General features: G+C 35.0%; 4 protein-coding genes across 4 annotated transcripts; 1 reads left to right on the top strand and 3 right to left on the bottom strand.

Annotated features, from left to right (window-relative positions):
* On the top strand, positions 5,099 to 7,886 carry LOC18606780 (uncharacterized membrane protein At4g09580). Its single transcript, XM_007040573.2, has 4 exons — positions 5,099 to 5,592; positions 6,679 to 6,949; positions 7,032 to 7,202; positions 7,325 to 7,886. Exons 1-4 carry the CDS (start codon positions 5,405 to 5,407, stop codon positions 7,448 to 7,450), a joined length of 756 nt encoding a protein of 251 aa, XP_007040635.1. The 5' UTR covers positions 5,099 to 5,404; the 3' UTR covers positions 7,451 to 7,886.
* LOC18606779 (RNA-binding protein 34) lies at positions 8,359 to 11,156 on the bottom strand. The gene is made up of 6 exons (XM_007040572.2): positions 10,366 to 11,156; positions 10,223 to 10,281; positions 10,046 to 10,115; positions 9,835 to 9,960; positions 9,603 to 9,731; positions 8,359 to 9,051 (listed from the first exon to the last, which is right to left on the bottom strand). Exons 1-6 carry the CDS (start codon positions 11,104 to 11,106, stop codon positions 8,575 to 8,577), a joined length of 1,602 nt encoding a protein of 533 aa, XP_007040634.2. The 5' UTR covers positions 11,107 to 11,156; the 3' UTR covers positions 8,359 to 8,574.
* LOC18606777 (putative glucan endo-1,3-beta-glucosidase GVI) lies at positions 13,015 to 14,040 on the bottom strand. The gene has a single exon (XM_018117152.1). It carries the CDS (start codon positions 14,038 to 14,040, stop codon positions 13,015 to 13,017), a length of 1,026 nt encoding a protein of 341 aa, XP_017972641.1.
* On the bottom strand, positions 18,018 to 20,606 carry LOC18606774 (short-chain dehydrogenase TIC 32, chloroplastic). Its single transcript, XM_007040567.2, has 8 exons — positions 20,165 to 20,606; positions 19,853 to 20,084; positions 19,494 to 19,573; positions 19,246 to 19,402; positions 18,960 to 19,041; positions 18,745 to 18,832; positions 18,595 to 18,641; positions 18,018 to 18,491 (listed from the first exon to the last, which is right to left on the bottom strand). The coding sequence occupies exons 1-8, from the start codon at positions 20,286 to 20,288 to the stop codon at positions 18,279 to 18,281; spliced, it is 1,023 nt and encodes a 340-aa protein (XP_007040629.2). The 5' UTR covers positions 20,289 to 20,606; the 3' UTR covers positions 18,018 to 18,278.

The raw sequence follows: 26,439 nt of genomic DNA, 5'->3' as shown, positions 1-26,439 counted from the left end.
ATCAAAATAATTGACTAAAATTAATTATTAATTTTTCCGATTTTGATGTCAATCAATTAGGACGAGTGATTTGTTCAATTATTTGGATTGATTTTTGGCTTTCAAAATTTTTAATCCAATAGAAAAAAATCAACCATTAACAATAGTATATTACATATATTTATATAAAAATTATTATTAATATTTTAAAATGTAAATTCTAAAATCAATCATCGAAATATCTCGATTTTAATATTATTAATATTATTTTTGGTTTTAGGCTTCCAGTGGTGACAACTTTTACTTTTAGAACCACGTGTTTTAGTTTCAACAGCAAAATGTAAAATGCTGTTTTGTGCATGCTTTTCTTTATTTATTTTATTAATTTTCCTTTTCACAAAGTAAAAAGAAGAAAGTCTCTATTTATAGGAATTAAAAAAATATTATTCGTTAGTCAAAAAAATACTTTTCAAAGGAATTGCCCGTGGGGGAAAGCAATCTTTCGATGAAAAAGTTTCGTGATTTGTTTAGAATAAATTATTTTAATGATTAATTTAGACACAAAGTGGACTATAGATGCTCGTTTTATTTGACAAAGAAATCATCAAGTGGATAGGATTATCGAATATTCTATTACTAAGGGACCAATTAAAAATAAAGTAAATAGGATTTTCGAATATTCTAATGATATGGAACCGAACCTTCCACTCGCCCACATTTTTTTCGTATAGAAGTGAAAGTAATCTCATTGTCCCGTCAATATAGGGTCAAAATTAATTAGGTTTTTTTATTAAAAAAAACTTTGTGATCAATTTATTCTATGAAATATAAATATTTAGAAAATGAACAAAGGATCGTGTAGATGTTTACAAGCCAAATTTAAAATAAAAACAAGTAATCGTATAAGGAGTTTGGTATTCAATTTTAATTCAATTATTGATTTGTTATTTACTTGTATTTAATATAAATGACTTGTCTAATTTATAATATACGAAAAGTGACTAAAGTAATGACCTTTTTTTTTAAAAAAATAAGCTTCAAAAGAACCATTTTATGGTAGTTGCTATACCATTAAAGAAAAAAGTCTCTAGTTTAAAACTTTCAGTTTTAATAATTATGTTTTGAAAAGATGATCCAAAAATGAACTCGGCACAACTTCAGAGTCCATACTTTCGTCTTAGGCCCAAGTAGAGGTGGGTTAACTTGGTCATAACTCAGGCTGGGCCCTATAACAAATGGATCCGTTAACTCAGGATAGACCCGTTAAGCTTCTCTCTTTTTTTTTTTTTCAATTTAAAAGTTTTTTCGCTTATTATGTCAATTTTATAAAAAAATATAAATTTCTTTATCTATGTAAAAATTTAAAAAGTTTCAAATATAATAAAAAATAATTTTTTTTCACATAGTGATATAAAGTGACCTTCGAAACTCTTGAATGTACCAAGCCCAATTTGCTGCATTACATCTTTGGGCCATAATCCATGGTGCTAGTATTTTCTTTTCTGTTTTCTATTTTGTGAATTAATTGTAAAATTTGTAAATTAGGGCTTGTCCAGTGGAATACCACGATGACAAATATCCCATTAAAAAAGAATGCAAAAAATGGATCTTTATGATATAAAAAACCTTCCAATAAACGGGCTTTCAGTATAATTTTAAGTAAACCCATCAATAGCATTTAAGGATTTTGATAAGTACGTAAATCTCATTGAATTTCAATTTCCATAGCCCTTTATGTATATATGTGTGTGTGTGTGTGTTTATATGTTACTATAGCTAGGGCTAATATTTCCTATGAGTTGCCATATTTGACTGAAATTGGTTTTAATTATGTAAAATTCAATAATAATTAATGTTATGAAAAAAAACCCCACTTTGACATTATCAAACCAAGAGTTGTAAAGATGATCTCCTAGAAAGGATAAGGACTAGAGATTAAAGGGAATGCTGTGATACATAAGACTAGATCTTCCTCTAAGACACTTAAGTCCTAATTTGTTATTCAAAAAAAAATCTTCATCCATTAATTAATGTATATAATTATGATAATATAATCTACATTAATTCAAAAAAAATTTTAGGTACAATTTGATAAGATCAATGATGTTTGATTTTTAAATATGATTTTTAAAGATCAATGATCTTTATATATATAAAGACTTTACGGTAACTGACACAAAATTCACTATAAAAATTTTTTTTAGAAAAACACATTTTGCTCGTGTTTGAATTTGACTTTTTATTCATTTATTTTCTTGACTTCTACTTGTACGTATAGGACATCTAGACCCTTAAATTGCATTTGTTAAGTTATAATATTGTAAAAATTTGTAAACTAAGTATCAAAAGGTTTGACAAAAGCAAAGATTAGAGAAACTAGCTTTCTTATTTTCTAAGCCAAAGTACTATGACTTTTTTCTTGATGTGGAGGCCTAAGACAATAATTGATATATTTGAGAGACAACACATTCAACAAACCTTCCCTACCAAGAAAAACCAAAATAGTATTGCAAACCTCACCCTCCAACCAAGGCAAATCAAACCAAGACATATTTAAAAAAAGAAAAGGTTGTGGTAAGCGTATCTTACTTAAATGCATGTGTGAAGGGGCAAGACACGGGTTTGGATTGAAGTTATCGAAATGTCGTTTTCAAAATGAATTGACATGAATGGTTAAAAATTAGAAAAAATGTGAATCACGCAGTGATTTTGGTGTTTCACTAGAGACCATAAAGAAAATTGGATGCAATAACCGTGCCATTTTGCTGAGGATTGCTATGATGCTTCTTAAATTTTTAATGTTCGGTGAAGACGTTATTGTTCGTATACGATTCTCGTGGTTTCAATTTGAAATTTGAATTTTTGTTTTTTATTTTTTCTTTGTATGCGTTTAAATATCACTAGACATATTTAATGAGGTAAAAGAAGCAATATTTTTGAACAAAAATTAAATGGAATTAAAATATTTTACAAAATATTTTAGAGTCATACAAAAATGCATTACAATTTTTATTGGGGGATGAATGGGGTGAAAAAGTCATTATCAAAGGTTCTAATAGAAAGAAAAGGATAAATATAAAAGTTCCAATAAAGTTTCAAGAGAGTTGCTTTATGTAACTTTCAAATTAGAAAGCAACTAGCAACAAACATACTATGAATAAATAAATAAAATATTAGTTGACTAGAAGCTTAAAATGTCTGGAACCCATTGGAAAGGTTATGGGTCATTTTGTTATGATATGCATGATTTTTTCTACATAATATTTTAATTTTTTATTATTTTATTATAGTTAATTTAGTTTTTATTCTAAAGTAAGTACATCATTATAATTAAGGATTGATTAAATATACTTACTTAAAATATCATATTATCAATTTATACTTATGTGACGTTGACATGATAAAAATTAAAAATATTATGTGATCGTACTCTTATGTCACGTTATTATCTAATATAATATGTCGACATGTCATATTAACATCATACAACATAATATGACAAAAAACACTTTGATTAATTATAACTCATCAATTGTTAATCTTGATTTTAGTTAAAATAAAAATACAAGTATTTGATTAAATATAATAAAATATAAAAAAATTATTTTAATTTTTTAAATAATTTAAAACTTTTTTAATTATCAGGTATTTTTTAAATACTTAATATTCTTATTTTTTGTAATTTTTCTTTTTTATATTAAAAAGAATTATAAAAAATTAATATAAAATATATTAAAATAAAATAGTTTTATTTTATTTTATTTTTTAAAAAATAGAAAAAATGAAAGAGGAGAAAATACTAAAATAAAATAATATCTAAAAAACAAAATAAAATAAAATAAATTGATGGATTATAGCGCCAATAGCCAGAGGTCCCCCACCACCACCACCACCACTGTCCCACTGAACCGAGAAAAAAAAGTCAAAGGGGCAGTTTAGTAAAAAAAAAAAAACACTACAACTAAAACAAAAGAGAGGAGAGGCGGGCAGGTGGCCGCCGCGGACCAACATCGGGGACGAGCACATGCGTGGGTCTGGTTGACGTAAGGCAATGATTGTCTCTTTGTGTTTGTTCAATTTGCCCATTTCCCACTCTTTCACGTGCATATCGTGGCCTATGTGTCATACTCTTCGTATTTCTAAATTCTTTTTCTATTTTAATCTTATTATTATTTTTATAATAATAATCTCTTATCTCTTTACTTTACTATGGTAAAACTGAAAAAAAAAGTGAGAAAGTAAATTTTGCTTTAATTAAAAGTATTAAAGTAGTTCTTTTTCCATGTCATGTTAATGAAAAGGACAAAATAACTTAAAAATGAAAAAAAAAAGTAATTGTCTAATTGAAAAGTAGAATTGACATATTAATCGCTAGAACAAAAAACGCGTTGTGAATGGTAAAAATAATAGAATTAATTTAGATAAAGAGCAATACTTTTTTATAAGTGAAGTATGAAAGAAAATTCCTTGATTATATTTATTTAGTTAAGTAAGTAATTGTTTTTTATTATTTTCAAATTATCTATATGTATTATTTTTAATTATAACAAAATATTAATAATTATTAAATATAATATCAATTGATATTTTTTATTCACAATTTAAATGATATTATAATTAATGTGAAATAAGCCATATGTTTGTGTTAGCAAGTTATGTGAATAGAAATCAGCAATTAATATTAATAGGGGCGGACCAAAGGTAATGGTGGAGTGATAGTCGATATCGTTTAGATTTTAATTTTAATTTTTAATCAAATTATTGATCTAATTTATGATTTTGTATAATTATTTTTTATGTAAAATTTTGAATTTATTATTATATTAATAGTTAATTTTTTGTTAAAATTAAATAAAATTTTGATAAATTTTCGTCAAATTTACTTCGGGATTTGATTGATCAACTACGCAATTTTAATCATTGTTAATCATCTAATTGCCTTTAACCATTTAGCCTTTTTCGGCGTTCTCACTCAACGTATGTTTAGATTTATTTTTTTTAATTATGACGTGGCAAAATCTCAGCTCCTATAAGAAATCCGTACAATAAAAAAAATACGAAACGACAAAATATTAAATGTACTAAAAATAAAAAAAAAAGAAATTACTACAAAAGAGAAGCCGACGACCGACGACGCTGGATTGAAGGCTCTTAGCGGGGAATATTCGTTCTCTGTTTTCTTTGTCTCAGACAGTTTGAGATAAAAGAAAGAAATAGAGGGAAAGGGAGGGGGCGAGGACGGGGAAGAAGTGTCCCAAAAGGCAATTAATTCTTCTTTCCCTTCTAACCATTTGTGTTTCTTTCTCTTTCTCTCTGTCTTTCTTTTCTCTCTGTTTTTTTCTGAAGGGGAAAAAAAAGGAAAAAGGTAATAAAGAGCAGAGAAGAGGAGAGAAAGTGAAGGGAATTTGGAACCCAAAAGGGAGAAATGGAAGGGAGAGAAGAGATGAAGGGATCCAAACCCAGGTTTCCTTTGAGCTTTTGGGAGGTGACGGTGGCTTCCACGGTGGTGATGGCGTTTGTTTTGGGGCTAGTTGGCGTTTATTTAACCATGCCCGCATCTGATTATAGCTTCCTCAAATTACCCAGGAGCCTTGAAGATCTTCAAATCCTTAGGTTTGTTGGCTTTTTTCGTTAATTGGGAAAAAATATTCATTTTTCCTTTTATTTTGGAAAACCAAATGGGAAATTTGGATTTGTTACTTTGCTGTGTTTTGTTGGTGATGAATATAAACAACAACAAAAAAAAAAAAGGTTGTCTTTTTGGAAACTTGAGGGGCTAATGTGTTATTTGAGATTGCATTCAATCCCTTGAGTTTGCTTTGATTTCTGTTTTCATGTGTTAATTCTCTTCTATCTTTGATTTCTGTATGGTTTTTTTTAATCTGTAAATTAACAAGTTATAGAATCTGTCTTGTTTCAAGCCAATGGAGACTTTTGTTCCTTATTGTGATGAATTTGGGGCAATTGATGAATGAACTTGTCCTTTTTGGAATTCAAAAAATGGGTGTGATTTTGGATTAGATTGCATTGTATTTCTGCTCATCTATGAGTTTCTGATCAAGGGTTCTTTAGAAAATGACCAATTTCTTTTTCTTTTTCCAAGAAAGATGAGCCATGAGATCTAAATGAAGCTAAGAAGTAGATAAGTCTGCCAGGAATTGGTGTACCGGGTGGATAGATGAGAAAGATAAATTAGTGACTGAATGCGGAGAAAAGGCTTGTTTGAGAATTATTCAGAATGTGTAACTTTTGTGGTCAAGTCCCTAGTAACTAGGAAGGCCCTAAAGCAGTGTGGAGAATATTTATTGACTAGTGATTAAAGAATCAGATTTTGATGTTGTTTTGCCTGACCTTGAGATGCCTGTACCTTATGGATCTGTAATTGGTGATTCTGACTAAGTTTGATGCGAATTATGCGAGGATGGCTTATTCACTTTTTCTTCTCTCCTTCTGTTTAGTTTTTAAAAAGTTTCATATGCTACTTCTCACATTTTATGTTTCCATGTTGGTGAAAAAAGCAGTTGTTTTAAAGAGATGACATGTACTAGCATGCAGTGATTGTTGGTGCTTTCTGGGTTCACAATTGAAGAAATTTTCTTTCGATTTTTGGACTTGAAAATCTTTGTATGCTCTCCTCTTTGAGGTGTCTTTTGTGTTTTCTTGCTTTACTTTGATTTTTTTATACCATGTATCATGTAGAGATCACCTTGAAACCTACACAAGTGACTACACCGTACAAGTCCTGGTGGGGTATTGTGTAGTCTACATTTTCATGCAAACTTTCATGATTCCGGGAACTGTTTTCATGTCATTGCTTGCTGGAGCCCTGTTTGGAGTCTTCAAAGGCGTAGCTCTTGTTGTGTTCACTGCCACTGCTGGTGCTTCTTCTTGCTATTTCCTGTCAAAATTGATTGGGCGGCCCCTTGTCTTTTCCCTCTGGCCTGACAAGCTGAGCTTCTTCCAAGCCCAGGTGATTTTCAATTCCTTATTGAAGCTATCTTTGCTTAAATTGAGCTAAGAAATGGCATAAGTTTGAACTTTTTTGCTTGCAGGTAGCTCAAAGAAGGGAGCGACTGTTGAACTATATGCTTTTCCTAAGGCTTACTCCAACTTTGCCAAATACATTCATTAATGTTGCTTCACCTATTGTCGATGTGCCTTACCATATTTTCTTCATGGCAACTATTATTGGACTCATTCCTGCTGCTTACATAACTGTCAGGGTATTTTCCTTTTGACTTTCATGTAAAAGTTGCATGTTAAGTTAGCCTATTCTCTCTTAGGTGGATATCCACTTTAATGCCATTCTTGATGCTTTATTAATGCAAGCTTGTTCGTTCTGCAGGCAGGAATAGCTCTTGGAGAGTTACAATCTGTAGGGGATCTTTATGACTTCAACTCAATTGCCACTCTTTTCCTCATAGGGGTTGTCTCTGTCACACCTACGCTTATGAGCAAAACCAAATCATAGTATTTTAATAGCTGAGCTTGCTTTGTACATCGGGCTTCAATCTTCTCGTAGCCATTTGGGTTGCCACAACTTCTGTGCAGACTAGCATAAAATAAATGCAATGTGCTGCTGCTGTTTCTCTGGGTAGTGGAATTCATACTGGTTCTGCTGATATTGAAGATGGTGATCTGGCAAAGGTGTTAGTCATCAAATTCTTTTTCGTTGCATTGTATTTTTCTTTAAACAGTCTCAGGTTGGGCCTGTATAGGAGAGGAACATGAGAAAAGTTGGGGGAAAGGCTGTTATTTGTTTCAATTTCAATCTTATTGGAAAGATTAGTCTTTAGAGAATCTGTATATCCTTTCTAGTAGTTCATATCAAAGAACATGGTCTTTCTCGCTGTTTGTTGTGGATTTTTGTGGTCTCCAATTGCAAGGTTCCTTTACTTTATGCACAAGATACTGATAGTTTCAATCTCTTTAATGTCTTATACCTTTGGCTTTGAAGCCAAGTCAATTAGAGACATAAGATGAACTTCACACGCAATTTGCAAATCTTTAGAAGCAGGTACTTCATCACCTTAAGAAACACCATCTTAGGTGACAATTATTTCTCGCTGAATGAAAATTTGTCCAAAGATCTACCTTAAGCAAAAGACTTCCAAAGAAAAGAATTTTAAGAATATGCCTTAAGCATCCTATCAATGATACCCGAGAATAGCAGGTTTACAAAGAAGCGTCCTATTCCAAAGAAAATAATATGGATTCATTAGTGCAATTGCAGTATTTCTCTCCTAAAATGACAAACTTTACAAATTCAACTGATGGTTCATATATAGAATTACCTTTTACCCAAAATTGAGTTAATATGCCTGATATTTTGATATTACAATTATGGTTGAAAATTCAAATCGCATGGCAAATTATGTGAAAAGATTGTGACGCTTTTTTCCTCCGAAAGCATTTCCCGAGCACAAAAATATAAGCACACAAAAACAATCCTTGTTACAAAAGCTTTGCTGATAAAAAACATAATTTGTTGTATGGGTACATGTATTTTTGAGACTGCTCAGGTCTACTTGTATAATTATTCCCTCAGGTTGGGTTCCTTTTTATCAAGTATGAGACAAGGCCTTTCTTCTGTTCCTACCTAAATCTTTTGGCTTTCTTCTTCTGATGGGCGCTCCCAGAACTCGAACTGTCCAGCTTGCGTTTTACACCTGCTTGTTTGGAAACACCAGCATCCTTGTGTGCTTTTGCCTTGGCCTTTCTAGCAGCAACAGATGGTCTTTTCGTCTTGCGTTCTTTTGGCTTCTCGCTCTTTTGAGCTTTAAATTTCGTTTTCACAGGGCTGATGCCCTTTGAATGAGCTTTCTTCTGGACACCTGATTTGCTTGCACGCAAGCCCTGGTACGACAAAGAAGCTTTTGCATTTGATCTGCTGCCAGTAGTTGAAGGAGTACTTGGATCCACTGCAAACTTCTTGGCTGGGTTATTATTTGTACCTGAAGATAATGGATTCTTTCTCTTAGATGGGGTGGCATCTGATCTGGCATGAGAAAGCCTGAGCTCTCTATCCCTAAGCTTCAGTGTTCGTTTCCTAACAACCACATTTGCCGCCTCCTGCATCCATAATGCACATCAGTGACTCGCAAAACAAGTACAAAAAACCGGTGCTGCTAATGCAACACTTAAAAGTCTCCAATCAAGAGAAGCCCCCTCCCCTCACTTTTCTCTCTTTTCTCCCCTCACCAAAGAAAGAGATTTAGATCAGACTAATTCGAGGAATACAGCTAATTAAGCAGCTATCATACCTAAAACTAGATCATATTGCACTGAAATTATAAAGCAATATAAAGTGGGAGGTCCTAGTTTACCTCTAAAGAGGGAAGGGATAAGAAACAAGGAGATCTGACTTACAGTTCAATATTGTCAATTAATCAACATTTTCAAAAGGGCAAATTATACAGGCCCCATAGATTGATATAGAGGCATATCAGTCACATTGCCAATAGGTCTCATAACAAAAGAAAATAATGTTCAGTTCACCCAACAGAAAAATTTTGAAACTAGAAGTAAAAAAGTTTCACATTTCATTTTTTCTTCTGAAAAGTAGTTTCACATTTCAATTAATAAATGAATAGTTGAAAAAAATTATGAAAAGTGTAGTATACCCTTGTTTTGAACAAGACATAAGCAATTCCCTTGCCAACACCAAATTGAGGATCTCTAACAACCCGAACAGCTTCAATGCTGGACTCCAGATTATTGATACCACAAAACAGCTGATAAATTTCTTCATCCTGCAGTAAATTGTAATATTATATTGCAGATCACAGTAACATAAGCAGGAAATTATAAACGCATACTGGAATCGAGATATGAATATTAGGCACAAGTGATCACCTTCACATCAAATGGGAGATTACCAACAAAAACAGTCCTCTTGTTATCGTAAAGAGGATCACTCTCCCCTTTTAACTTCTTTCTTGGTGGGCATGACCTATCAACACGAATGTGATTTCCAGCAACCTATATCCACAACCAAACAATCAATATACAATATCTTCACCTTAAGCATTACAATTGCTCTGCCAACACTAAGCAAAACACATACCACAGCCATGTTATGTGCCAAAGATGCCTCTGCAGATTCCTCTGTTTTGAAAACAATGTATGCATGAACACTGCAGAAAAGCAATCACCAAGATATGGGAGTTAACAATAGGAGATGAGAGGGATCAACATTATAACTACTTAAAAAAGTGATCTTTGATACGGATTAACAACATACGTATCAGATTTCTCATTAAATTGCTTCAGCATTATAGCTCCTTTTCTCGGTTTCTTGGTCTAAACAAACAAAAACAACCCATTACATACATCATTAACCCAAAAATTTCATGACCGAAAGAGCAGAAATCATAGAAAACTCACATCACTGAGAGGAATCGACCGAATTCTGACAGACTCAATCTCTCCAAACTTACTAAACTCCTTTATCAAGACCTTCTTCTTCACTTTAATCGGCAAATTTCCGACAAAAACAGTCCTCAAAAGTTTACTCTCATCATCAAACCCTTCTTTTGGAACCAAAGCAACCACCCCATCATCCTCTGCTTTCTTCCTCTTCTGCCCCACAACTACCTCCTCCTCCGCTGCAGCTGCCGCGGCCACAGTCCCATATTTCCTTTCCTCGTACTCCGTCTCCAACTCATCCCTCTTCCTCTTCTTCCTTTTCACATCTTGGCCTTTTGGGCTATCTGAGGTTTCCTTCTTTTCCTTGTTTACCAAGCTTTTTGCATCAAAACCGGAACTTTCAACATTTCTTGATAAGGAACCCAAATTTGGGTCTTCCGAGGGCTTCTCTTTCTTTGATTTCCGAGTCTCTGTAGCCTCCTCAATTGAACCCAAGCTAGAGTTTTGAGCTTTCTCTTTCTCCTTTCGCTTCCTCTGCTTTAATTCAACAGTATCTGAATCCAATAAACCAACTCTGTCAGGGTTTTCGGCCGATTCTTGCGGTTTTCTTTTGAAGGGATTGCCATCAGAGAAAAGGGAAAAAAAGGCGGCATTTTGCTCCGAAACGTCGCCGAAGATGGTTTTGAAGATATCAGATTGAGCTGTAACGGTGCCGTCCCAGCCCGTCGTTTCTGGTTCCTTGGATTTCTTTTTTCCCATTGTTGGGACAAGGAGAGGAAGCTTTTGAGATTTGAACTGAAAACCCTACAACTTCATTCTAGAAGGGGGAGATAATACTGGTAATGACTCTTCTCGGGTCGGGTCTAAACGAACACGTTTTCAAGCCCACGAATAATAGCTCAAAAATGGGCCTAGCCCACTTGGTCTCATCTTTAAGCAAAACTCATAGGCCTTATAAAATGAATCTAAATAAGCCCAAAGAGCCCAATGGCCGAGCCAATACCACAAAACTCTAAACAATAATCTTCTACCTCTTGTAGTATTCCTTTCGTATCCTTTTAATAATTTTATTTTAATTTTACATCAAGTGTCTAGTAAATTTTTATATTAAAATTAATTTTATGGTTAAATTATTTTACTTTTATTGTTAGGGTTAGGATTCAGAATTTAAAGTTTGAGAATTAATTAAGTTTTTAATTAGTAATTTAAGATTGAATACTTGACCTAAAAGTAACATACATTAATCAAACTTTAAGTTTAGGGTTTGTAAAAGTAAGAGAGATAGTGAGGGGAACTCAACGTATCAAGAAGGTTTTCAAATGGCAGATTTGGAGCAACAACGAACTTCATCCATGGGGCAAAAATCCATGTACATGGTTTTTTGTTTTGATGAAGGTCCAATCCGTTACACCTTGTATTCCTTCACCAACATCAATCTTACCCACACGCCACGAAAGCAGTCACCGCGTGCCATCGCCATGCTCCAAATGAGTAGTGACAAGTTCCCCCCTGGCATGGGATTCGTCGCGTTAGGGTCTAAACTCTATTGCATCGGTGGTCAATTGCAGAAGGGAGAGCAAAAGTTCAGCTCCAAGAAAGTTTTCGTTCTCGATCTTAATACCATCGAGACATGTCACAAGGAAAAGAGATCTCCTTTGGTAGAAGAAGTTGCCGACATGCATGAAGGTAAGTGCTACCCTTACGTGTTTGAGATGCAGGGAAAAATTTACGTCTTGGATGGTTATCGAAACATCGATGCCGCTGAGGGTCTAGCTATAGGAAGCTTTGAAGTTTTCGATCCCGATGTAGGTCAATGGGGTGTTCTGCCTAAATATTATCAAGGTGATTTGAGTGAATACATCAGATCTTTTGTATTTGGGCATGCCGCAGTAGGTGATAGAGTCTTCTTCCGCAGTGATTGTATAGATTGTCGATGTCGGTTGTCCTCCTTCGACACTAAGAATCGACAATGGTTTTATGATAATAGATGTTGTTGGGTTTCTGATGAAGAGAAAAAAGAGATGCCAGGTTATATTTCTGCTTGGAATGACGCATTCAAGGAGCATGCAGTTGTTGGGAGCAGTTTTATTGTGAATGACACCTTGTATGCCTTACAGAACGGATGCATCGGAGCTTACCATATCTCTAACAATGAAGATGATAGATATATTCCTTGTGATGTAGTGAGGGGAATTGAGACTGAACTTCCTTCCAAATTAGTTAAAGATACATATAGTGGGCCGTTCCATAGCAGCATATTTGTTCCTGAGGCAGGCTTGGTACATCTCGGGGATGAGAAATTTTGTCTTGTTACTGGTGCTACCTATAGAAATGACTATGCAATAGTCAAGAAGGAAATTGTTTTCCTAACGTTTCAGACCATCAAACAGAAGAGTTCCAAGGCTGATCAAGTTTTCTGGTGGGCTGATATATATGATTCTCGTGCTGTTGAAGGAATTGACGCCCTTCTGGGGATGGTTCTCTACACCTTTGTAGCTTAAATGTCTTTCTTCTTCTTCTTTTCTTTTTCTGGGGTAAGCAAAGCTTTTCAATGTTTGATTCTCCATTTTCTGTTTTTCTTCCTTTTATTATGTTATGGATTCCTCTTACTATTTGTCTTTATTTTGCACACCCGAAACTCAAGATAAATCTCTCTTATATGTTTGTTTATTGAGTAAATTCAACATGGTACACTTCTGTCATATTGGGATAATATAAACCAAAGTGCTGTTCAGTCCCAGAAGGCTTTAGATTCTCATTAAAAATGGCAAAAACATAAGTATCTATGCTCCTCCCTGGCCTCTTTGGTGTACCTGATGCTCCAGATACGTGAGCAATTAGCTTGTTATTGTACATCTGGGCGTTGGCGATTGTTGCGATTTCACCATTTTCGTTTGAAGGCCATCCACTCTCTGATACGACAATAACAACAGAGTTGCCACCCACTTTCTCCAATGCTGAGTAAACTGCATCGGTTATGGCATCAAAGAGATTCTTGTATCCAAGCTGACCATCTTTCACAATCACCTCACTGCTATTAAACAGTGCATAGGCCAAGGAAATGTTTTGTTGGTCATATATATATGCAAAGTAAGGATACACATTGACGAGGAGAGGGCTCTTAGCTGCTGCTAGGAATTCCGTGATTGATTTCATTGTAGGACTCACCTCTTCAGTGAATTCCCCTCGAGAAGGAGGGTATGAGTTCCCAAGAACAGCTGTTGAAACCGTTGTACTTACTGGGATTTCCCCCAGATTTGCTTCTCCTAATGCAGTTTTGAGATTCCTCATTGCTGGCAACACATGAACCGCCAAGTCACCAGGGTCGACTTCATTACCAGCCGATATGCATCGAAACGTGACAGCTTCTGAATATGGAATCACATTTTCTTGAACCCAGTTTCTGGCAAAAGATAGGTCACTCCCAAGGTTTTGAAGATCCTGGTTGAGTGTTCCGAGGATGACATCAATCCCAGACCCCTGGAGAGCTTGAAGGGCATCATAATTGGGGTCGAAAAGGCGAACTTGTGTAATTTGCCTGGATTTCAAGAGAGCAATGACCTCACTTGGTGGTGGGAGGTTGTTCCCTAGCATACCATAGTTGACTCCAACTAATCCAGCTTCTGCAATGGATAAATACCCATGAAACAAGATAAGACAGAACGCAGAAGTAAAGCAGAGAAGCTGATTCATTGAAGCTTGTTCCAACAATCATACACTTAACTGGAAAAGGAGAAATGGCAAAACATTGAAAAGATCTTGCGCTATAGCTTATTTTATAAAGAGGAATGATTGGTTTAAAGATAAAATAAATCATTGATATTAACTTTCAGATGATCCATCGATGATGACTAAGAAATTTCTTTGCAAATTTTGTCTTCAGTGTATCTAGACAAGATACTTCCTTTCTCAAAGCAGAAGAACTGGCCGTTTCCTTTGTTCTAACTAGTGAGAAAATTCAAAAGTCTCCATGTCTATTAAAGAGTAAAACTTCTCTCCTAATGTCAATAATTATGTAATCAAAGATGGGGAAGGCCATCTTCCATTTTTTGCTATGGGAGAAGGATTTCCATGACATGGTTGCCTTCAACGTTAGGCTGTCAATGGCAGAAGAACAGAGCATGGTTGTATCTTAGTGTCATGTCTTTTCCTGGAATAAACTGAAGCATCTCTAGAAAATATGTCTTTTATTACATACAAATAAAACTGAATCCCTGATCTCTTCCCTCCTGTCCATTTGTCCGAGGATAAGATTCCTACTTGCCTACAACGGCGAAGGGGATATATTTGTCGTGGAGAAGCAACTGCCGGCCTTCAGCAATCCCATGTAGCATATGTGTTTCACTACTCTCATCCTTGTCTGACTTGCTGCCACTTGCTCGGATTCTGCAATCATGGATTACAAAAATTGTTTGATGACTTGGTCAAGATTCAGTTTTCAATATCAAGAAGACTATTTTCAATGCTTTGATCAGTAGTTGACTAGAAGCAACAGCAACTAGTATTTAGTCTAAAGTTAAGGGCAAAGCTTTGCATCCTTAAGTGGGGGCAGAAAGAGAGTGATAAGAGCAAGGGACTGCAGCTCAGGGTGATTACCTTCCTACCTTCTCTATATCAAATTCTTCCTAGTACTACAAATTATCTTGTTTCAGCTTTTGCTACATTAGTACAAGCAAATGACACCAATTATGGTTTTCTGATATTTTTAAGTTGACAGAGTTGTTAACAGGGAATTTGCATTACAGAGGTGTTTGATCACAGTCCATTTTTCAGCCATCAGATTGAATTTTTCTGGTTTTTCTTTTACTATTTGGCAAACTCATGTACCACAGACCATCAATGGGTCACATTTTCAGAAAAGTTCCCTTTTCTTGATTTGATTCCATCTGCTCAATGACACACCTTGTGTTATACTACTTGCCACTACATGGGGATAATGAATTCTATGTATAAAAATAGAACCCTTTTTTTTTCACATATTTTTTGCTGACTACTGCATAATCCACAAGGATGCTAACAAGAACATCAGCTATATATAGCATTCATTTTGATTAAGCAGTGAAACTAGGCAGATTATGGATACATTTTTTAACTGTGTTTTAGGCATTTCAGAACCAAAATTCTCATTTCTGTTATTTGTTTTATTCTTTGTGAAACCCTCCTCGGATATGGAAGAGAAAAGAGAACAAACTCATCAGCAGCAGATCAAAGAAGAAAATCCCTCAAAGGAAGCACAACCCATCCAAGAAGACAACTCTTCCGAGCCTATGAAAGAGAAAGATGGTGTTAAGCAAGTTCACCAAAATGATCAGATTAAAGAAGTAACTGATGCTCGAGACGAGGACATGCAAGACGACAGAGTTATTCCCATGCTTGAAGAAAACCAGTTACTAGATGGCAAAAAGGAAGAAAAAGATAGAAATGGAGAAGAAATCAATGTTGAGAACCAAGTATTGAAATCTGAAAAGGTTGGAGACAGCCAAATTGATTTGGCACAGAAACCAAAACAGGGCTCAAAACAAAGCTTGAAGACAAAACCTACAATTCCTCAGCCATTTTCTTTGTCAACTGCAAAAAGAATGTCCAAGGACAAGCGAGGGTCAATTAATTTTTCTTCAGAAAACATGAAACGAAAGCCTAAAGAAAGGCAAGGTTCAATGGACTTCAAAAACTCATATTCACAACCTAGACTATCCCGATCTGTCAGCTTAAGCCACAAGTAAGTTCCATAGATTAAATTCAAGATTGCATATTAGGCCACCAGTTCTAACTTCAGATTCCAATGTCACAGGGATCAATTCTCACGCAGTGCCAGAGAAACCTCTGACCTTAAGCGTGCAAAATGGATTCGTGGTACTTCTAAAACAAGTTCCATGCCTCAAGTTACAGCTGCTGATTAGCATATTGAGAATAGAATTGAGGTGAGCTCCATCTCTTGACTATAAATTAAGATTAAGATGATGACAGTGGCCTCTCATTTATACAACCTTTTTCTTTAAATTATTGAAGTTCTCCACAAAAAAGAGAATTGCGTACTAATCTAGCAGAATGCTCAGAAAACGAAGGAAAGGACTTTGCTTAAGGGGGCTGAAAACAAGCACCTGAAGGGAAGTGACAAGGTAAACTACGGAGGAATATCAGCCTAAATCTTTAATTCCTCTTGTTGAAACTGAATGACCACAATCATCATCATGTCTAACATGCATCTGCATATGCAGAAGCAGCAAGTAGAGGCAATGGAAAGTAGTAATCTTCAAAAGAGTTCCACCTTTAAAGCATTTCCATTACCAAGGTTCTATCACAAGAAAGATTCTCCTCCTTCAAAATCTGAGACTATGAAGGTGAGTTATCAAACTATTTCTTCAACTTATGCACAGATTTCATAAGACTTCGAACAATTTAGCTTCGTCATTGAGTTTGTAAATCACAGATGCCAGGAATAAATTCAAAGTCTCCTTTGCTTGTCCAACAAAATTTTCCTGGATCTATGTCTAAGGCTGAAAACAACAAGATAGAAGACAAGGGTAAAGGGCAATCGAAGACCAACGGGACTAAGGAAACCATAACGAAACTACTCAAAAGCACAAGAAAGGTTCTGAACACTTCAAAGGTAACAACGAAGGGTGTTGTTTCAGTTGCCTGAAGACTGGCTTGTGGCCACGAAAATGGCAGCATTTACTAAATATCTATGCTTAATTTTGCACATGAAGGCTTTTCTTTGTTTTTCATTGAAATGAATGTAGAAACTTCTCAGTACTTTCGGGAAGCAAAGATTGATCGCTTGGCACAACTTGTATATCTAAACCTTTTCAAGTCATTTTCAATTCCTCTGGAAATTATCTCGTCTCTCAACTCAACACAGTCATTGAATGATCATGACTTGTCTTGGCATTAGAATCTTTGAAAAACAACACAAAATTGAAATACCTACATCATGTTATTAGAATTAAACCACAAAGTCATGATTGCATGTTGAGATGATGATAGGATACCGTTTTCCAATTGTTAGGAGAAAAATGGGATTGAGTTATATGATCTTATCAACCTTTCAATCAAGTAATGAATCTGGTGGTTCCAATAGGCCTTTCTCTTGTAAATTATCTAGAGATTAAGCATTAATGCTGTGAAAGAAAAACAGAATGTGAAATTGCTCTGGAATTTCCTTTCCTTAGACGCATGTTTCCCTCCCACCACCCAATCCCCTGGCGCATGTTAGTCGGTCCCATGGCATTACCCCAAAGATACTCCTCAAAAATCAACCACCACATGATCCTAACCGACCCCATGTTCTTATTGCCCACTTATTCTTTTCCCTTCTTTTTTATTCTTAATATAAAGAAAACTATCATCTAGTACAATACATTTACTCATTAATAAAACCTGATTAGGGTTTCCAAGCACTTTCCACAATCCCAATCAAAACCCATTAACATATAACTATCCATTAATCATTATACAATTATAATCTAACCAGCTTTCTTTTTCTTTTTTCTCATACATAGCTCCACCTGCACCGTAATTCGTCTTTAATCCGGAAACCAAGACCATCCAACGATTTGAAATTAAGCTAACAATAAACAAAAGTTAATTATACTAATTAAGTTAGTACTATGATTAAGTACTTGCTATATCTTGATAAACATATATAAGACGGGGCATGGACAACTATATTAGTAGTGGTAATTAATAACAGACAGAAGCATTAATATATAACTGTTTTTAGTACAAAATGCGTCTATATCTAAACTTCCTAACATGTACTAATTAGAAACCAACATATACTAGTAAAGTTTTACGTACATAAACCTTGTATATATACTTATCTGTAACCGATGTATACCTAGTATATTGCTATCATCTTTCCTGATCTTCCCGACTAAGATTAACTTTCTTTTTCTGTGTCTGTTTCTAATCTTTTGCTCTTCAATTTCCTACATATGATCATAGTCAAAGCCATTACGCGGATCAAAAACTGCTTTAGGGTCTATGGAAACCATGATTTCAGAGGCAGTCCATAGCCTTGCAGCTTCGTTCGAGTTGGAACCCAGTTTCGACGGCCTTGCTTCGTTGCAGTCTGCAAAGTATTTCCCACTTACATTTACTAGTCTTGGATGTGTTGCAACGTAACAAGTCGTAGCAGCTGCCTGCAACATCCACAAAGCTCATAAATTCCCATCAAAATCTTCCATTTCCAGTACTTGATGAATAACCGATTCAAAGCTTTACTTAGATGTAATATTACTGTACCTGAGGGATTGTCTTCAGGAGCTTGGAAGCTAAAAAGAAAACCAGATCTGCAGGTTTTATAAGTAAAAACATTAGAATTTAGGGAGAGAGAGCTGAAATCATATATAAACTCCAATGTTTAACGAATATGTACTGTGTTTTGTAGTTAACCTGTGATCAAGCCTTCACGTTCCCTGGTGAGACGGGTTCTAACGATCCCTGGATGAACACAGTTCACAGTCACGTTGGCATCCACTTGCTGCAATAATATTTAAGAAAAATAACAAAAAAAGGATTTATAAGGTAAACAATTGGTGAAAAAATATATAAAGAAAACAACAAAATTTCGCTTTTTTAGAAGGCCTTTAAAATAAATGATGGATCACCTTCAGTCTCTGAGCAAGCTCCTTGGTATGCAAAACGTTGGCGAGCTTCGAGAGAGCATAAGCACGTGTCGCGTCGTAAGGACTGGAGACAGACACCCAGACAAAAAACAAACACAACCATAAAATTAAATCAATAGAAATGTCAAATGATCAAAACCCAATCTTTTCTTAACAATCATTTCACTACTGCTACTATGTTTCTCATTATCTGATTCTTTGTCACTGTTAATAATCACTCCTGTTCCCCTGATTCTTTCCTCTCCCTTCTCGTTTCTCGGTTTCTCACCTTTTGCTTCTCGATATCTGGCCGAGATATCGGATCACATCGCCAGAAAACCAGCCGTGAATACTTGACGACACGTTCACGATTCTTCCTTGGACGCCGGATTCTTTTGCCGTTTTGATCATCTTGTTTAGCAACAATTTCGTCAACAAAAAATGACCTAAAATTCATATAAATATAAAGTTTGAGTCAGTATTTTTGGTAAAATATATAAGATACAACTATTTACGTAATTACGTTGCATAAATTACCTAGATAATTAGTGGCAAATGTCATTTCGATTCCGTCCTCGGAGATTCCATGTTCATGCGCAAACTTGCCGGCGTTGTTTCTGATATTAACCAATAAAAATTAAGCTTGCTTGCAGTTCACAAAAGGAAAAAAATAAAGTTTGTTGTTTCATTCAAGCTGAAGTTTAACTTGGTTTCTTTTTCTTTCGCTTTCTTAGCAAACAAACAGAACGTATTTGTTATCCGACAAAGAAAGTTAGTTACTCTAGTCATGTTATGACTGAAAATTCAACTTATCTTTATTAGGTTTCTAAGCAAACCAAACATAAAGTAGTTTTTTGTTAAGTAGAAGTTAAGCAAACAAGAGATTAGGAGTTTACATGAGGACATTGAGAGGCAAGCTTAGTGACTGGAACTCCGATTCAAATTTTCGAACAGAACTGAGAGAGCTGAGATCAAGAGCCATGACAACGATCTTCGCGTCAGGAAACTCCGACACAATCCTAGCCTTCGCTTCCTCAGCAGCTTTAAGGTTCCGAGCTGGAAGCACCAACCTCGCCCCTCGCTTGGCCAACACTCTAGCCGTCTCGGCTCCGATCCCCGACGTCGCACCTGCTTCAACCTCTCACAATCAAAACCCAAACGACAAAAAACAAAAAATTTGCCCCCACGACGCCGTTGGCTTCATTTACCTGTGATGATAGCGGTGATGGAGCGGAGATCAGGGCATGTCTCGGTCACTTGCTCGGCGGTCGACTTAGAACCGAAGCCGCTGGCCCCTGTTGAGCCGAACAGGTACTTCACAGTCTCTAGCATTTCTACCTTTTCTTTATTTCCTTTATGCGTGAATGAATTCGAGAGCTTAAAGTTGACTGAAGAGCACACAAAAGTACGTACAATTATTTAGTGATGGCAGTGACAGAAAGACTAAAAGATAGAAGCTCTGCAACCCAAAAAAAAAAAAAAGCAGCGATAAACGGCTTTGTTTGATTTTGTCAGATTTTGCATTTACTTCGACATAGAAATTAGAAAGAGAATGGCAAAAAATTACAGGAAAGTAGCTAAAAGCTATTCTGCTTAAGGACGAAAGGGAAAGTGGGAGGATTTTATAATGGAGACCTTGGTGGAGAATCAATTAATAATTAATAGAGAAGGAGAATGGATTATTTGTTTGTCATTTGATCGATTAAAAGATAATTAAATGATGCATGATTAGGATTTAATGTTGTTTAGTTTTATATAATTAAAAGTGGGGTCTGATTGGAAGACTGATTCGATCAAATACAAATATTGATCCATGGTTTTTACTGATTGCTCTCATTGGTTGAAAACATCGGGAATTCATCGGCTTTGTTGGAGAATTTTAGGCCTAGGAAATGATGAGCAATTATATGGTATGGTCAACAAAACATTGAGGTTTGACTATAACAATGACACAACCATGATGTAATGCACCCCCTTGCTTTCATTGGGATGGCAACTTTGAACTTTGATTAAGCTTCTTATAACCAAACCTTGTTTGGTAAGGAATTGCAACAAGATAGAATTGGGACAACTTTACCTTAGCGCTTCATGAGATTGAATGCAATTTTTCCCTTGGGAAACTAAAGTAATGAGTGCCCCATTTAATGTTTTCACCTATAATGACAACAAATTTTAATTTGGGATAATTTCTAAAAAAGTTTATGAATTATTTAAAAAATTAATTTTTTTATTTTTTATTATATTTAGTTAAACTTTTATATTTTTATTTTAAGTCAAATAAATTTTTATGCTTAATGAATAATTAATTGTTATTAATTCAAATACCATTTATCATTTTATATTATGCAACGATAATATAACATATTGACATGTTATAATGGATGATAAAATAGTATATTATAGTACGTTAACATGATCATGTGATATTTTTTACTTTTTATATTAATGTTAAGTTAACATAAAATGACAAGTGATATTTTATTTGATTCAAAATACATGAGTTTAATTAAACTCATTAAAAAATAAAAAATTTTAAAATTTTTTTAAATAATTCATAATTTTTTAAAAATATTATGTTCTTTAATTTCAACTTTATCATTGGGTTACAAACCAATCCATTTCCAATTTAACTTTTAATTACTTGATCCTTCCTTTATAATACGAAAAGCCCATGCATCCTAATGTCTTAGAGGTGAGGCTTTCATCTTTGTTTGAGGTTTGTGTGTTCAAAAAGTCTACACCTCTATTATTATGTAAGAAGATGAGGAAATAGGTGAATGGGGATTCAAAATAGCTAGGCATTTCATGAAGAAAACATAAATTAAGCAGCAAAATATCGGAAGTGACAACTAAGGAATAAGGGGAAGAGGGATCTGTTCAAGGTCAAAAATTTGGGAAGTGAATAAACTAGTCAAACTGTGGGTTTGCGCTGTGCAAGTGTGGGTCGTTGGTTGGTTGGAAACGGGGTCGGCGATTAATTAAAATGAATAAAATCGGTGGCACGAGGGCCTAGGTGAGACTCGACAAAGAGGAATCGCACGTGAGGGTTCCAAACTTATACTAGATTGGTCAATTTCACGGCCTCGAATCTAGCATTTCCTCGGGATGTTAAAGTTCTACCCTTCGGTCAATCAATTCTCCCATTCAAATCCCCACCCTTCCTTGTTGCCTAAGCTCAACTTCAAATCCAATTATTATGAGCGTATAGTATACAATAATAGAGTGAAATAAACATTAACTTGAAAATTAAATACATTAATTTATAGTAAAATAAAAAAAAAACACAAAATTAGAAGCTATAAATTGAATAAATTGCATAGTGATTCCAATCTTTTTTCTTTTTTTTTTCCCTTTAATTAATTAATCCCAACATACCTAGCAACCAACTCAATCTATGAATGCCACATCTCACTCATGCACTCACATGTGGGATTGTGGGTTAATTTTTGGCTCTTATTGGATGAGCTTTTTTCTAAGATTATAAAATAATTGCATACCCTTTAATCAAAATGGTGTGATTTAATTAAGATATCATCACTTTTCAATCATGGATTTAATAAGTGTACTCTCATTGAATACCCAAAGCGATAGATAGATAGATATATAGTTGTACTCTCTCCATCGTCTCTACATGATGCAACTTAGCTTATAATAAAGCAAAAGAGTAGATGATTTCCTAAGGCACGTTTGCTGCTGTAATCTGTCATAAGAAGAAGAAGAAAAAAAAAAGGGTAGGTAGGGCCTTTACCACCCTAAAGATTAATTAATATACAAAAGGGAAAATGAAAGTCTCGAACTTTCAGCTTTTTGGAGCACTTGTTCAAGCTCCCGTGCCCCATGCTCTGGGGACCTTTGTATGACATCATATTCCCCTCTCCACAACTGCAAATTCCTTATTTCAAATGCAAAGTTTCTGATATGAATATGATCAGTACCAAGCTTCCCCCTGCTAAACAACAATTGATGCCGCTTCTGCATTTTAATTCCTGTTCTTGGGGGAGGGTAGGTAGGAGGGGCTTAAGGTTCATGTATTCTTTATTCAGGATTGATTCCGGCCTCATGATTAAAAAAAAAGGGGGGGAATCCAACTTGTCAATCCCATTACACCTAGCACTTGGATCATATTCTGGCTGGTTGGTTTGGATTTAATATAGTATTTGTTTTTGCTTTGAAGAGATGTGTGTCTTGCAAGTATGACGCATGCTGTCAGTACTTCTTTAAGCAAGATATAGGATCAGAGTGACAAATCTTTTTTCATCTTCTAGATGATTGTGAATTCTATAGATGCGAAAGAGAAGAAGAAGAAGAAAAAAAAAAAGTAAAAGAGTTGGTGGGGCAAAGATGCTAAGAGCGAATCATATTGAGTGAAATGGGCAGTTCAAACCGTAGGCCTTCCTTATCAAGTTCACAAAGCTGGTGGAAAACAACTGCATTTTCTGGTCTACCATGCCACTAATTTGTGTCACTGATTTGTAGTGGCCAATCTATTGGATGGCCCATTGTATGTCGACCATGTTCTTGAGTTGATCAGTGAAAAGGTTTTGAAAACCGTTCCTACTTTTACCTGATAATGGCATTCTTTGCTGTTTGATGATATAGATGAAACAGGTTAAGGTAAAATCTTTTGAAAATGGCAATAAGAATCCAAAATGAAAACTTGGGTTTCCATGAGAAAGAACCAAGGCAATCTAAAAGCCAATATTGGTGCATATGCACTGAATTTCAAAGTAGAAAGGACTTGTCAATTTCAAAGTAGAAATTTGCAATGAACACACCTTGTCATTAGTGAATAATCAATTCTCAGAATGAGAGGGATGGGGGATGCTTTTCTTGGAGGCCAACATAAAAGTACAAATTTGAGGCCACGACTTATGTCCAAAGCAGCACATGGGGGATCAAAGATACTTGACCCAACCATAGATTCCGCCAGGCCAAAAACTCGATGCATTTACATATTAGCTGATCAGAATCCTCCTAGTTACCCTCTGCAAAGTTCCAGTGCATCAGCCCCACACGTAGCAATACTTTAATTTATCTGCTACACATTAAACTCTGTCTCTGGCTCTTCTATTTTGTTGTTTAGCCCTTTTATGTTTTTTACCGAATGGAAGCTCAAAGCAGCGCCAAAAGAAAGCGTTGTATTCTCTATTGTTAATAGTTTCTGTTATAAAATTGCTGGCATGTTTAAAGAAGAAAGCCTTTCCTCCACTTTCAGGTTTTCCAAGCATACTTTTACTGACTCTGATATGTAGCTGAGGGGAGAGAAAAAGCTTTCCCTTTTCTCCTGGTTGGTCCCTTCTCATTATAGAAACCAGAAGAAAATAATTTGGCTCCTAAAATCCGAAGCCATTTTTGGTTCAGCAATTGCCAAGTGCAATAAAACATTTCACATGCACCATTGTCTTACGTTTGGGCCCATACATGAAAATTTTGCTCCAATACCAGAAGTTTAAAATTCCATATAAAGATTTGTTAATCTGAAAAGGACTTCCCCAGATCAACCCCTTCGGCCAAAAAGTTGATTCCATTTGGACTGGTGTGGTGCAAAATATGGATGTAGTGATCAAATATAGGATCAAACCTTGGATTTTTTATACCATTTTCTTAATTTGCTATTTCTTTTTTATCCTCTAACAACATCTTCTCTTTCTCCCCTCTCAGCTAGGTGTTTCTTTAGCCAACTCTCTTTGACTAATGAGGCGGCTTAGCCAGGGAGTGGAACGTGTCTCATGATACTAAACTATGAGCAGAAAATTGGGCATTTGGTCATTACTTCCCACTCACTCATTTCCCAATCTACATTACACCCCATTATATAAATATATAGCTCAAAAGCATAGATGAATTGGGTCATTGAATACTACCATTCTTGAATGATTGCCACCTTTTCTTTTGGAGCCTAGAATCTTGCAGGGTCCCCCTCCATCACTTAAAATGAGGGGTTTTAATACTTGGTTTTGAATTGATGAGACTAATCATCTCTGCACCTCATGCTAGTGTAAAATTTGCTAATGGGTCTCTTATTAGATAAGGTTGTAACTTCACATTATCTTAGCTATATATTCTTACCAACTTCAAAAATTGGATTCCCATTACATAGAACTCAAACGATGGGAAAGGAAGTATTAAATTATTAGGATATCAAAGAAAGATCTTGAAGCTCGACCCTACTTTTTTTTTCTTCTTTTTTCTCTCTAATAGATGATTAATTTTTAGTAATTACTTGAATTGCCTTTAATTTGAATATATAATCAATTCAAAACCATGTTAATTAATATCATTATTATATATATGTATATATATGAAAGTATGCATTCTCGTTTACCAACTAATAATTTTTTTTTGGAAGATAAGATTTCATTGAAAAACAGGGGGTGGGGCTCCCTATGGACACCAACTGATCAATGAACCTTGTGATTTGTGGAGTGTTGGAGCTACCAAAAGATGTGATAAGAAGCAGATCCATAATCAATTAGAATAAAATCTTGTTCTTGGTGTTAGTGAAAGATATACCTAACTCAAACGGTATCAAGAACTTGGAAGGAATCCGATTGGTACCTAATGGATACTTTTCCCTCTGATTTCCCAAGAAAACAAACAAGATATTCTAGTGACAACAGCCCATTTGAATTAGATTATTCTTTGTCTATCATTAGAGGATCTATCAATATAACAAAGAAAAAGAAAAGGATTCAATCAATGACCCACCACCACCCACTGCTTAATTGCCTTTAAATGTAACGCATCCACATATATATATATGAGTTGGAGAGTATGAATAGCATCTCTGTTCGATCATGTAATGAATTGATTATTCATTATTTGTCAGTTCATTAGTTAAAGAATGTTGAGTTAGGCAACTAACTCCACCAGCTTGGGAACATTATTGAGTTATTATCATCAAAGCTTTTCAAATTTGTGTAGTGATTCTGGACCAGCATTTGTGTTATGATGGAAAAGCCTAATCTCTGGGGTGTTCCTCAAAATTAGTCCCAAATTATCCTGACTCCTATGACAACGACAATGGAAGCAAAGACAAAGACTTTAGGTAGAGGAATTGATGTTTAACACAACTGATGTAAATGAGAATTACTAGAATTTTTAACTATAGATAATGATTGAGACAAGCATGTGATTTGATGTCTTCATTCTATGTTCTAGATGTGGGTGGCAAAGACAGGAAACAAGAAACCCAAGGTTAGGTGACATAGCTATGGAGGTTTAGATTGGGACAAGTGGTTCCTATGAGATTCTACTGATCTTCCCAAATTTCAAACACTCTATTGGTGAAGGACAGGGAAGGAGTATAAATGTATAGGATGGAAAGCAATATTCAATGATACAGTTGACATTTAGCCGCAGCATCATATTCATATTTAATGATGCAATATTAACCAGACATGACTAGGCACTCGACTCTTCATATTTAATGATTCAATCCGCCTTTACCCATGGCCTACTCTTTGGCTGTAACAAGAAAATA

Source organism: Theobroma cacao, chromosome 3 (genome assembly GCF_000208745.1).
Source record: "Theobroma cacao cultivar B97-61/B2 chromosome 3, Criollo_cocoa_genome_V2, whole genome shotgun sequence".
Classification (NCBI taxonomy): domain Eukaryota; kingdom Viridiplantae; phylum Streptophyta; class Magnoliopsida; order Malvales; family Malvaceae; genus Theobroma; species Theobroma cacao.
The sequence above is the reverse complement of the archived record's forward strand: the minus strand, read 5'-3'. Positions and strand labels throughout refer to the sequence as shown.